The sequence below is a fragment of the Bombus vancouverensis genome, chromosome 9, assembly GCF_051014615.1.
Source record: "Bombus vancouverensis nearcticus chromosome 9, iyBomVanc1_principal, whole genome shotgun sequence".
Lineage (NCBI taxonomy): Eukaryota > Metazoa > Arthropoda > Insecta > Hymenoptera > Apidae > Bombus > Bombus vancouverensis.
Genome location: NC_134919.1, coordinates 16,696,680 through 16,707,785, shown reverse-complemented (window position 1 = coordinate 16,707,785; position 11,106 = coordinate 16,696,680). Strand labels below are relative to the sequence as shown.

General features: G+C 36.4%; 2 protein-coding genes across 2 annotated transcripts; one reads left to right on the top strand and one right to left on the bottom strand.

Moving 5' to 3' along the window:
* The first annotated feature begins 231 nt into the window (after nucleotides 1-231).
* Nucleotides 232-5,838, top strand: LOC117158828 (protein takeout). Its single transcript, XM_033338161.2, has 5 exons — nucleotides 232-389; nucleotides 1,716-1,808; nucleotides 2,141-2,407; nucleotides 2,574-2,732; nucleotides 5,314-5,838. Exons 1-5 carry the CDS (start codon nucleotides 314-316, stop codon nucleotides 5,460-5,462), a joined length of 744 nt encoding a protein of 247 aa, XP_033194052.1. The 5' UTR covers nucleotides 232-313; the 3' UTR covers nucleotides 5,463-5,838.
* Nucleotides 5,839-6,128: 290 nt separating this feature from the next.
* LOC117158827 (Juvenile hormone binding protein 1) lies at nucleotides 6,129-10,568 on the bottom strand. Its single transcript, XM_033338160.2, has 5 exons — nucleotides 10,095-10,568; nucleotides 8,940-9,073; nucleotides 7,693-7,865; nucleotides 7,246-7,454; nucleotides 6,129-6,959 (listed from the first exon to the last, which is right to left on the bottom strand). The coding sequence occupies exons 1-5, from the start codon at nucleotides 10,171-10,173 to the stop codon at nucleotides 6,808-6,810; spliced, it is 747 nt and encodes a 248-aa protein (XP_033194051.1). The 5' UTR covers nucleotides 10,174-10,568; the 3' UTR covers nucleotides 6,129-6,807.
* Nucleotides 10,569-11,106: the final 538 nt, after the last annotated feature.

Below are 11,106 nucleotides of genomic sequence, written 5' to 3'. Positions count from 1 at the left end.
TGACAGAAAAGTCGAAGCTAGATCAGCCTCCTCCGATAGAACAACGTTACCTGTGTAGCTGGTGTTCAACAAAAGAAGAGCGGATTTACGCGTTCTCCGGAATTCGCGACACCGATCGTTACTTCGTTGCACTTGTGTGTATCATAGGCCAGGCGTAGCGCGCTGCTTCTCGCCTCTCACGTGTTGGCGCGTTTTAATGACATGCAATTTTGCAACGTAGCTCTCTGCCTGGAGTCCTTGGCGCTGGAAACTATATAAACGGACCGCTTATAATTGGCTAGGCTAGCTGGGAGATTTTTAACCAAAGTACGCCATGTCGTTCCACACCGTTCGTGCAGTTGTCATCGCGTTATGCGCTATCGCTATCGTCGCTGGGGATTATCAGCTCCGTAAGTTCACGTTTAGGATCGTTCTATTAATCTTCTGATCATATTCAGAATTCTCACTCACTTCTGGTTCATTGTTTATTTTCGTATTCGGTTGTTTGCGTATTATGGTTGTTTGAGGTAGTCAGGATTTCTGCGGAAGCGCGAGTGAAAGACACCGAAGTAAGTTGGGCTTCAAGACGCTTTATTTTCTCTGTTAGCTCTTTTTCCGTTGGGGTGGTAAGTTAGAGTTTCGAGCTTCCTCTTCGGAAGATTGATGACGGCCCTAGTAAAAGCGCGAGAGTGGTAATGATGGGTTGTAGGGGTAAGTTTTCCTTCTCCGAAAGCTTTTATTCTATTTGATTATACCGTATTCCTTGATTATACCGTAAAGTTTCCTTGCTAGTTAAATCGTATTCGCAATTATTACTATAGTTCTTTCTAACGCTAATTAAGAGCTAATTAAAATAAACTTCATTCGAGTGGACAAAACTTCCCAGTCCAAAATTTACGTAGGAAGAAATTATCATAGGAAAATTGTTATAATTTTGGGATTGGACGGTGTAATATCTCGGTGTAATGTATCATTGCAATATAAATTTACATAAATTGGATGTAAAATCGTAATTATTCGCGATAATCGACGCGCGAAATAGGTTTGTTTTTACCTCGAATTACAAGTAAAAGTTTCCTTTGTTTGTTCCGTAGAACTAGTGAGTTAGAAAGTTAACGTGGGTCGTTTCAGCGTGTTAGTTAGTTGAATTTTAGCGATATCTGAAAACTGCCGTTCACTGTGTTTATTCGTTTTCCCTTATGAATCGCGGAATAACACGAATGGTTTTTCGTTTAACGAGTACTAATGTCATATTAATTAGGCAACTATGGTTACAAATGACCATGATACGTAAGTTTAACTCACGAAATAAAATTTTATTATAGAGCATTGTACTAAGGAGGAGATGCTTTAAATATTTGCTTATAATCGTTGAAATTTTCTCTCTCAAGATATCCCTAGTGTAAATGTTATTTTTCCAGAAAGACGATTGCAAAATAATTTTATCTTTTTGCTTAAACACTTGGAATAATAAATTAGTAATAAAAATTTGACAAATGGTCGAACGTTTTACGTCTCATTAAAAGAATGTTTCGATAGTTACAAAAATCTCTGGCATAATATTTAACAAATTAAACACGAGCGATTCTTTTTTATTTTAAAGTTAATTTGAAATATATTACGTATCTCAATTATTTGGAAATTACATATGTCGAAAATTGTTTCTCATTATTGCGTTTAATTTATTTTCAAGTCTTTTCTATCGATGAGTAATTTGTATTTATTTTATTCCTCAGCTGCAACCGTGAAAACCTGCAAAAGAGATTCCGATGACTTTTCATCTTGTTTGAGGCTAGCCATACAAGAAGCATGGCCCACGTTCGTTTCAGGTAATATAATTATCTCTAGCTTACATCTCTGTCATTTTCACGAAGGTAGATCAATTGATAAATTTATTCATCGAGTTGTTTTCATACGCGTCACAATCCAATAATTACGAGTACTTTTTTGCTTAAACTTATCTCGAATTCGTCCTTGCAACGATTGATTTTTCCATTTCTTTCTTGGATCGCATTAAAGCGAGAAGGATTACATAACGCTGCGTAATTTCAAAGACTACGTTAGGCTTTTTACCGAATATAATACCATTAAGATAATAGAGGTTGATTCGTTTAATTTTTTATTCACGAGTTACGATTAATTTTTGCAAACTTCGCAACAGGATTGCCAGAGTTCGACATACCCGTTTTGGATCCTTATTACACCGAGTCTCATTCCATGGAATTCGAAAATGGCCAGCAGGGTGGAAAAATGCTTGCCACGGACATTCGAACATACGGTCTTGCCAAAGCACGTTTCTTATCTGTGAAACCGGAGATGGTAGACGATCTCTTCCGCTTGGAAATCGACGTTGAGATACCAAAGATTTTAATCGATGGCAACTACAAAGCCGAAGGTTACCTGGCATCTTTTAGAGTGGGTGGAAAAGGTATACTAATTAATACAACAGACTTTAATATCTTCTTTGGATTTTACGATATAAAGGCAGAATTACGCTGTTTCACGCGACTATTTCGTTACTATTTCTTACAGCGTAACAAGACAATAGGATTTAAAATAATTCGTACCACGTTTCTCATATTTGCATCTAACAGGTTTCTTCAACATTAGCATGGAGGACCTCAGAGTCACATGGGACATCTCCGGTCACGTAGTAAACGATATATGGGTTGTGGAACACTTCAAACTATCGCCTACAGTTGGAGATATGAAGATCTGGTTCAGTGATCTCTTCAATGGAAACAACGAACTGAGTAAGTACATTAGACCATCGTTATTAATAATTATAGCGAATAAATTGATTTGTTACGTTAAATAAAAATACTGTGGAAAATAATGTGGATGACACGATCATTATACGATTGCGACAAAAAAGCACGATTACTAATAGAACTAAGTACCATGGTAGGTACAATTTGCTGTTTACTTAAGGTAACTGCCTTAAATCGACAGGAACTTTCATTAGTTGAACGACGTTGTCTCGACATTCCATCATTGCATAATGTTACGTTGCCATAAGTACATGTACACCGGGACTCGAGTTTCAAGAGAATCCTGTGCCGCTTAATTAGCATAGAATCGCTATATCTTGCTGTTATTTACTGCTTATCCTAGTACTTTTGCCTCTGCGGACTTCATTCGCTTTTTCTTACGATATCGTCGGGTTGTTACGTGACCGTCGACTTTGGATGAGCATCGAATGTACAGCTTTGTGTCTCGCTGTAGCGCACATATTTACGTTATTACATCGTTGTTTAATCTTTTATGTCGAGGTAGTAAGGGCGTGTTGGGTGTTATTAAAGTACTCCGGTGTTTAACTTCGACGATGTTTATTTCGATTTCGAATGCGCGTCATTTTAGATCGTAACATGACGCACATCGAGCTCGAGCGATGACCATACAGAATTTTTTTTTTTTATTTAGTTGTTTACATTCACAATTTGTCCGATTTGGACATTTGGTAGAATGATACAGAATTGACACAGACTTGATACAGAATCGATACAAACTCGGTACGAATTAGCTGTGACTATCTGTCCGATTGACTAACCGTACTGATTGACTACCAACGACTACCGTCAGCTACCGTCAACGACAATGAATGACTATGATGGATAGTCCCTAGCTTTCCCTCGTTTTCCCTTTTATAAGGTCTCCTCGGAAGAGAGAGTTTTTTCCGAGGTGGGAATGGAAAGCAATAAAACGATAAATTTTCTTTTCGAAGGCCCATGGGTTTTTTAGTAAATCCCAGGATTTATACTTTTACGACGTCCTGTCGTCGGACGTTGTTTCACGGGCCATGTGGCCAACACATGTACTTCAATTCTGGATCTTTCTCTACGGCCACGAGCCGCTACAGTGTATTGGATTACGATGTAATTGTTTAAATAATTTTGTATTTTCTCAAAACAATGAGATTCTTGTTTTGGTAGCGAATGGAATTTATGCGGCAGTTTAGTGCGATTTATTCATTCGATGATGATGTCACGTAAAGTTGGTACTTGGGTGGTAGTAAGAAGGCTGAGTCGTAACCCAACTACTTATTTTCCTTTATAAAACTTTATTATAAATGTTAACACTTACAAAATAACACCGAACCGGAGAATAGGGGATATTTGTAACTAGAAGAGGAACAAGAACTGCTCGAGCTGGGTGAAGTCTCGGTTTATATACGTTTTGGTTTTAGAATGTTGAGGGTCTGGGTGTAGGTTATGATGTGGAAAAGTGTTCGAAGGTCGGGGCTTATATCCTATCTCTGATGTGGACTAAGGTGCGTCATAGCCTTGGTGTATGCTATGATGATAAGGTGGTGATGTGTCCAAAAGTGTCCGAAGGTCGGAGGTCGATGTCTTATCACTGATGTAGATTGAGATGTGATTGATGTCACAATGGCATGTTAATGGCTGTGTCAAGTAACTACATTTATATTTAACGTTTGTCGTTTGACAATGACTGTTGATTAATTTTCTTCTTCAGAGAATAGCCTTTAGCCTCTTTGTCTATGTAATTGTTGTAGATTTATCAGCATGAAAGTTAGCTTCTAATTGCTTCTTATAAAATGATTATAATGTATAAATCGATACAATATTCTATTCTTCAAAAGAGTCATTTTTTTTTTATTTATTAAAATTTACAATCAATTCTCGCATTGAGAATTTTCAGTAATTTTTTCTGGCCTGGCGCAGTGACATGGCTAATTATTTATAATAAGTTAATACTTATTATAGATAAGTATAATTTATAAGTAAGTATTGTAAATAAGTAAATATTGCTTAATTTAGATAACTAATTGAATCTAGCGTTTAGGTCTAGCGGGTAGTGCCTCTTCAGCCAGCGGATCTGGTCCGACGTATCGAGTAGTCCGGTAATTAGGGGGTTTCGATGTTTGTTGACTCTTTTGCTATATCTGTCGCTATAGTTTGCTATTTCCTCTTTGACTGTTGGTATCTCGAGGTCGCGATGTATTAGTTCGTTGGTGACATACCAGGGTGCATTTATAATGGATCTTAGCGTTTTCGATTGGAAGCATTGAAGTATTTTAATGTTGGAATTACTTGCTGTTCCCCATAGTTGGATTCCGTAGGTCCAGACAGCTAAAAGAGTCATGACAAGATTTGACTATCTTCAGTTTCTATTTAAGCAATCGCTAAATAAAATAAGGCATTTAGAACAATTCCTATAAGAACTTTAACAAGGCTCCAATAATACGATTTTTATAAGTTCGACAAAGAAGATACATTACAAAGCATATCTTTCTGTGCACTTTTTTGATTCCGAATTTTTCTTAGTTATTATTTTGATTACGAATAACAAAATAAACAATTCTGTTTTCAGACCGAGCTGCTCTCGTCTTCATCAACGAATACTGGCCTCTAATATACCGAGCAATATTGCCAAAATTGACAGAATCTTGGGACACGTATCTGACCGAATTCACCAATCGTTTCTTCTCGAAGATACCTTTCTCAACTGTGTTTCCTTGAGTCACGTCAGAACTATAGCAATAAAATAATTGTAAAAAAAAGGAAAAGGCATAGATCTAAGAAGGAAGAAAGAAATTTGAAGAAAATTGAAGAATGGAACCTGGATAGATTTTTCGATGGAGTTAAACGTGGATTGAAATGGGAGAAAGGGACGCAGAACTGATTGAATTATATAAACGACGTAAGACGAATAATTTTATGGACATTTTGTAAGATTTATTTGATACACAAATTGTATGGGTTTCGAGGATCCTTTTTTAATTACCGAAGACACAGCTGCTAACAAAGCGGTGATTATACACATGGATTGTTAACTAGTGTTGTTATTGGATGAAGCATCATGTAAGATATAAATAAACGCGATGTCGAGTGTTAATCGAGGTAACTTTAATTCGACAATTCCTGATCATTTCGGTTTGATGAATTAATTTAATTCGACTAATTTAATCAATCAGGATAAGTAGGCAGATGCCTGGTAGAAAGTTATAAACAGATTACAGAGTGTCAAGGCTGATCGTACACGTTCGTAAAAAGTTAAGAGTAAATTAAAAAAATACACAAAAATATCTTTACAAAAGTTGTTTGCTATTCTGGAATTGTTACAATACTTCACAGACCTATGTTAAACAATTTTTATTTATTCAATTTGTCGAGCATGGCAAACCGTTAATTCTTTTGTTTTTTCGACATCTCTCGTATAATGAATTATTTAATCACTCATCGCTGGATTAAGCGATCAAAATTCAAATACAGGTGCAAGATACCGTAATCACAAAATTAATTAGAAAAAAAAAGCGAAGAGCATAGGTACGTTCGAGTCGATATATTTGCACAGATTCTTGTAAACATCCGTCTACGTATTTTTAAAATGCAAAGTACATGTAAATTATAGAGAAACGTATTCACAATGTTGTAAGCATAGAAATCTTGTAATACAAAACGATTGTACTTTGAAAAACGATTCTCCTCCTGTCATTTTTATTGCATGAGTGATCATTGCGTACAATATTATCGGGTCAAGGGTAAATAGTTGATAAAAAACAAACCTACGCTTTTATAAATATATACAATATACATATATTTTGTTGCCTTCTCTACAATAAATTCAACCTTATACTATCAGTTGCACTGAAACGAATTACACTAAACGTCGTAACAATACTGTTCCTTGTTTATCTTGTTCTACTCGAAGTTATTAACCCGAAGTTATTATTAAGTTACTCGTTACTGTATCGTAACCCTCGGTGAAACGCACTAATCTGGACTATTTGTCGTTTTCTTAGATTTTTTTTTTTTTTTTGTTTCTTAATCGTATCTTTCCTTTTTCCGAGAAAAAATGCGAAATTCAAGGCAGTAGGAAAACTTCGACTGGCACGTGACGTAACAATTGATTAACGATTCCAGCGAAGAGTACGGACAGCTTCCTTTTCAACTGCGGCTCCATCACTTTTAAAACTTCCTGTCCGTTTTCGCGGAGGAACAGGTTGGTTGCCTCGGCTGTAATCATAGTCAAATTTGTACAAATTATACTTTTAGTCATCGGTTGTTAGCGACATGACGTAGCATTCTGCTAGTAGTGTTCTAGGTAAAGTTTTACAATTGTTATCCGTCTAGGAGATGTTCTTAGAAATCGTTGTATCAAAATTTAATTCAAGTTACTTTAGAAACTCACGGAAATGGATATGATTAAGTAGTATGGAAGACTAAGAGCTAACGATATAAGAGGAACAAAAATATAAATATTATATTTATAAAACTATTCTATTTTCAACGAGACACTTACTAAGGATTCGATTGTTATTAAAAATCTTTCGGACCCTCATATTCACATTCTTCACTTCCAGAACAACGTCAAGGTTATCCACGTTAAGGTACGTTTTTCCATCCTTTTCTTTCGTCGAAACGGTGCCTTTGACCAGAGCTCTGACATCGTCAAACCGAGCGTGGAACGTTCCATTGCCACTGGCTGGTAAGATAATTAACACTCCTGAACTGACATATTAAACCAAAATAAATGACAATATCGCTGAAAGTTGAAAGTTAAAAGAAATTTTTTTGTTTGTTTCTATTTCGTTGAACATTTTAATGTAAATTGTTAATATTCCATTTCGTCTTTTCTTACGTACAATTGCCATACCATGTTTTATGTATGAACGTAAGAAGAAGTTAATAAAGTAAACGGTTAGAGAGCAGAATCTAAATAGAGCAGAAGCGTTTGCAGATCGTGAACCTGGAATAATGCGCGTCCAAAATGAGGGCTGGCATTCGTACAATGGCTTCGAAGGGTGAGCCGAGTTTGATGTCTTCCACGGTATAGTTGCTCGCTCCCTTTACGAACAGTTCACGCAGTTGAACCTTGTAACCGTTTGTACCACCTGTCAGGGAGAGAGTCAGCTCGTCCATCTGTCAGAATACGCGGAGTCGTAGCAGATACGTGGGATAACCAGTAGTAAACGGGTGAATATTAACATTTACTAAATTCCCTGTCATATTTTAATTTTCATTGCTGTAAGTCGAAAGCCATGACCATGAGAATTTATATCCCTTTGATCTCTGATTCCAGTTGTATTAGATTGGCATGAAAAGTCTGTAGATCAATTGTCCCTGGACATTTTTAACATCTTTTTTCCATACATTTCTAAGTATCTTAACGTAATTGATTAAAATGAGAAAATGTAAATATTAGGTTGCCCCAATAGTTTCTTTCGTTTCATAAGCGAAATAATAGATGTACAATATTTTTTATTTTATATCATTTTATGGATTTATGCACGATCCCTTTTGTGGCAATAGAATAAAATGGATCAAACATAATTCAATAAAATAACAAAAAACAAAAAATGTTGTGTATGGACTACCTCCTTAGAAACTTTTGGGGCAACCTAATATTTACATCAGACATGCAAATTTTCTCACTTTAATCAATCACGTTAAGATGTTTAGAAATGTATGGAAAAAGATTTGAAAATGTCCAGAGAGAATTAATCGATACGCAATTGATAACAAAATATCAAAATTTTCTAATATTAATCGTCAGACGGTGCTGCATAGTTCTCTTGCGTTAGGTTTCAATGTTTCCCAATGCATCGATAATATTAGTATAAAGATCGAAAATTCGTTATTTTTTACTATACTATTATAATCCCAAGCATACGAGAGATTTTTAATTAAATTGTTGAGTTTCTCAATTGTATTATACTTCTCGTTCGTAGGTTCTTTCAAACTGCAAAATTCACGATTTTAACCTGTTACTTGAATTGCAAACAGCGATCAAAATTACAAGTGGTATAATTTAACAAAAAACGACTATTCTAATGACACATTTGCATGGAAATTTGGCTGGACGTGACGTTGCTAATAAAATTTGAAATACTTATTGGAACCAAACGAAGGATCACTGTGCGCGATTCTGTTAACGAAACAGGAAACATTAACTTTTAATGTATCAGGAGACTATTGAAAGCGGTGAGAACTTACGCGAAATGGTTCGACGGAAGGCAGCTCAATTTCCGGTATTCCGACACTCAAATACGGTCTCAAATGGTGTAACGCATCGATCAAACATGTTTTCAGCTTTGGATCGCTTCTCGAACACTGTTTCACGTATTCGGCTGTAAATAAAGAGAAATTCATTAAACCATTAAATCGACGAGTTATAAGAAATATTTTATGTGCGAATAAATAGTTTTCTTGAAATTGCTGATAGAAAGTTTTAACGAGTTGTGGCAATTGAACGAACGCAAAAAGAAAGAGGATTAAAACGAAAAAATTAGAAAAACTCGTTGAATCGATAATTATAATCAGAGAATGAAAGGGAAATTAACAATTCGCGATCAAAGACGGTAACAAGCGGAAACGCCGTGTCTTTTACACGAAAAGATAGTTGCCAGGCAACTTGTTAGTTTCAACCGCACATTGTGAAATTCAAATGAAATTTCTGAGGGATATTCGCACGAGTGACCTCTTTACTTCGCGTAGTGCATTTATGTAACGTTTACTTCTATCGCTCTAGCCTCGGCAAAAATCTACAACCACCTACTCGTAGCTAGAAAAGTAGAAATTCCTATCTAAAACGGTAAGGCCACCGTCGTCACAGTTATCGATCATGCACGCATTTCTGTAACATTTAACTCCACTATTATGAATAAAACATCAGTATCCACCTACCTTTATGTAAAAAGAAATAAAAAATTAAAAAATAGGAATTTCTACGTAAAAAAGAAAAACAAGGGAAAAGGTCCATCCTCGTCGACAATTTAACTGCATTTATGCAACATATACATTACTTCCACCATTCTAGAACCAAACAAAAATCGACCTATTCGTTTTCTACCTTAAAGAAAGAACAGAGAATCAGCTCCATCCTCGTCGATATCCTAAATTAAAAAAACTAAAGTTCCTGAAAGTGATCAACCTGCCGTCGATTCGTCGCCGATACGATTAGCAAAACCGACCAAAATTGATCAAGAATGTAATTGAAAGAAATCTCCGATGCACCGTATCGCATCTACCTTATCGGACTTTCACTCGGTTTTCTACAAATTTGGCTCTAAACCTTCAGCTCGCTTGAATCGGCAAGCAAACCCATTGTCGTGCAAGAGGTCTAGCAGTCGAAAAACCTCAATTACTCACGATTCGAGTCGATGGAGAGAGTGGTGACACCAGTTACGACTAGTAGAAAACACAACGTCACGATGTTCATTGTGCTCATCCTGACAGCTTCTTTCAACGCGAGTTTCAAAGAGGAAAAAGGTTTTCAACGTCGTTAAAGAGCTTTCGTGGGCTCGGTCGTTCGGCAAAGAGGATTCACCAGGTATAGAAGCTGCTGACAGACACCGACACTTTCGACGAGCGAACTGAAAATCCCGGGTCCTGGTCAAACGGCACCGCTAGACTTCTACCGACTATGCAAGAGGGCATTGACAGATCGTAACTGCACTCGGATACTTTCACTGCTGTGCAACATGCACCTGCGCCTTCTTCGTCTGGGAAGAGAGACGAGTCTCTAGGCTAGGCCATGTTAGACCTAGTCGAAAGTATATACCCCAGATACTCTTCGATCTTTTCCAATCTTGCCGCGCTCTCAGCAGGACTGGAAAGTTGCTTCGCGAAATGCTCCAACTACGTCCTGTTCACGCGTCTCTATTTTTATACCAATGGCGCTTGATATTGATTTTTTCCCCTTTTTTTAAGCTTTCCCTCGTCTCAACTCGTTTACGTAGGAGGATACTCTGGGATTTCTTGCAATATTAAATTATTGTTTGACGATGTTTGTTGTTTGCAGAGTTTCGCGAAATTTTTATTTATTTTACAAATGTGAGAAGAACAAAACTCTTTAGGCGTCATTTTTATTATCGATTCGGACGTAGCTGATATTAAGGTTAAAACAGAAACATTCGATTATCGGCCAATTTACTTTTGTTTTATCCTCAATTTAGTTAGTTAGTTTAGTAGTTTAATTTAGTTTTGTCTCGCGTGCCTTTTCTACGGACGAGTACTTAATTTTCAAATTTAAAATCGATCGTGGTCGATCCTCGTATTATCAAAATTATTTCTTTGCATGATTTTACCATTGTATAAGCTTTTGTCTTAAGGTAACAAGAAAAGAGAAGCTAACATAACGAACTCACTTTACAATTAGTTA

Bases quoted from the DNA above. Each gene is read 5' to 3' on its own strand.
- LOC117158828 (XM_033338161.2), top strand. From the start codon at position 314: ATGTCGTTCCACACCGTTCGTGCAGTTGTCATCGCGTTATGCGCTATC. The intron at 1,809-2,140 runs GTAATATAATTA...ACTTCGCAACAG, and splicing joins ATGGCCCACGTTCGTTTCAG to GATTGCCAGAGTTCGACATA. The intron at 2,408-2,573 runs GTATACTAATTA...TGCATCTAACAG, and splicing joins TTTTAGAGTGGGTGGAAAAG to GTTTCTTCAACATTAGCATG.
- LOC117158827 (XM_033338160.2), bottom strand. From the start codon at position 10,173: ATGAGCACAATGAACATCGTGACGTTGTGTTTTCTACTAGTCGTAACT. The intron at 9,074-10,094 runs GTGAGTAATTGA...CTTTATTTACAG, and splicing joins TCTCTCCATCGACTCGAATC to CCGAATACGTGAAACAGTGT. The intron at 7,866-8,939 runs GTAAGTTCTCAC...GTATTCTGACAG, and splicing joins CTTCCGTCGAACCATTTCGC to ATGGACGAGCTGACTCTCTC.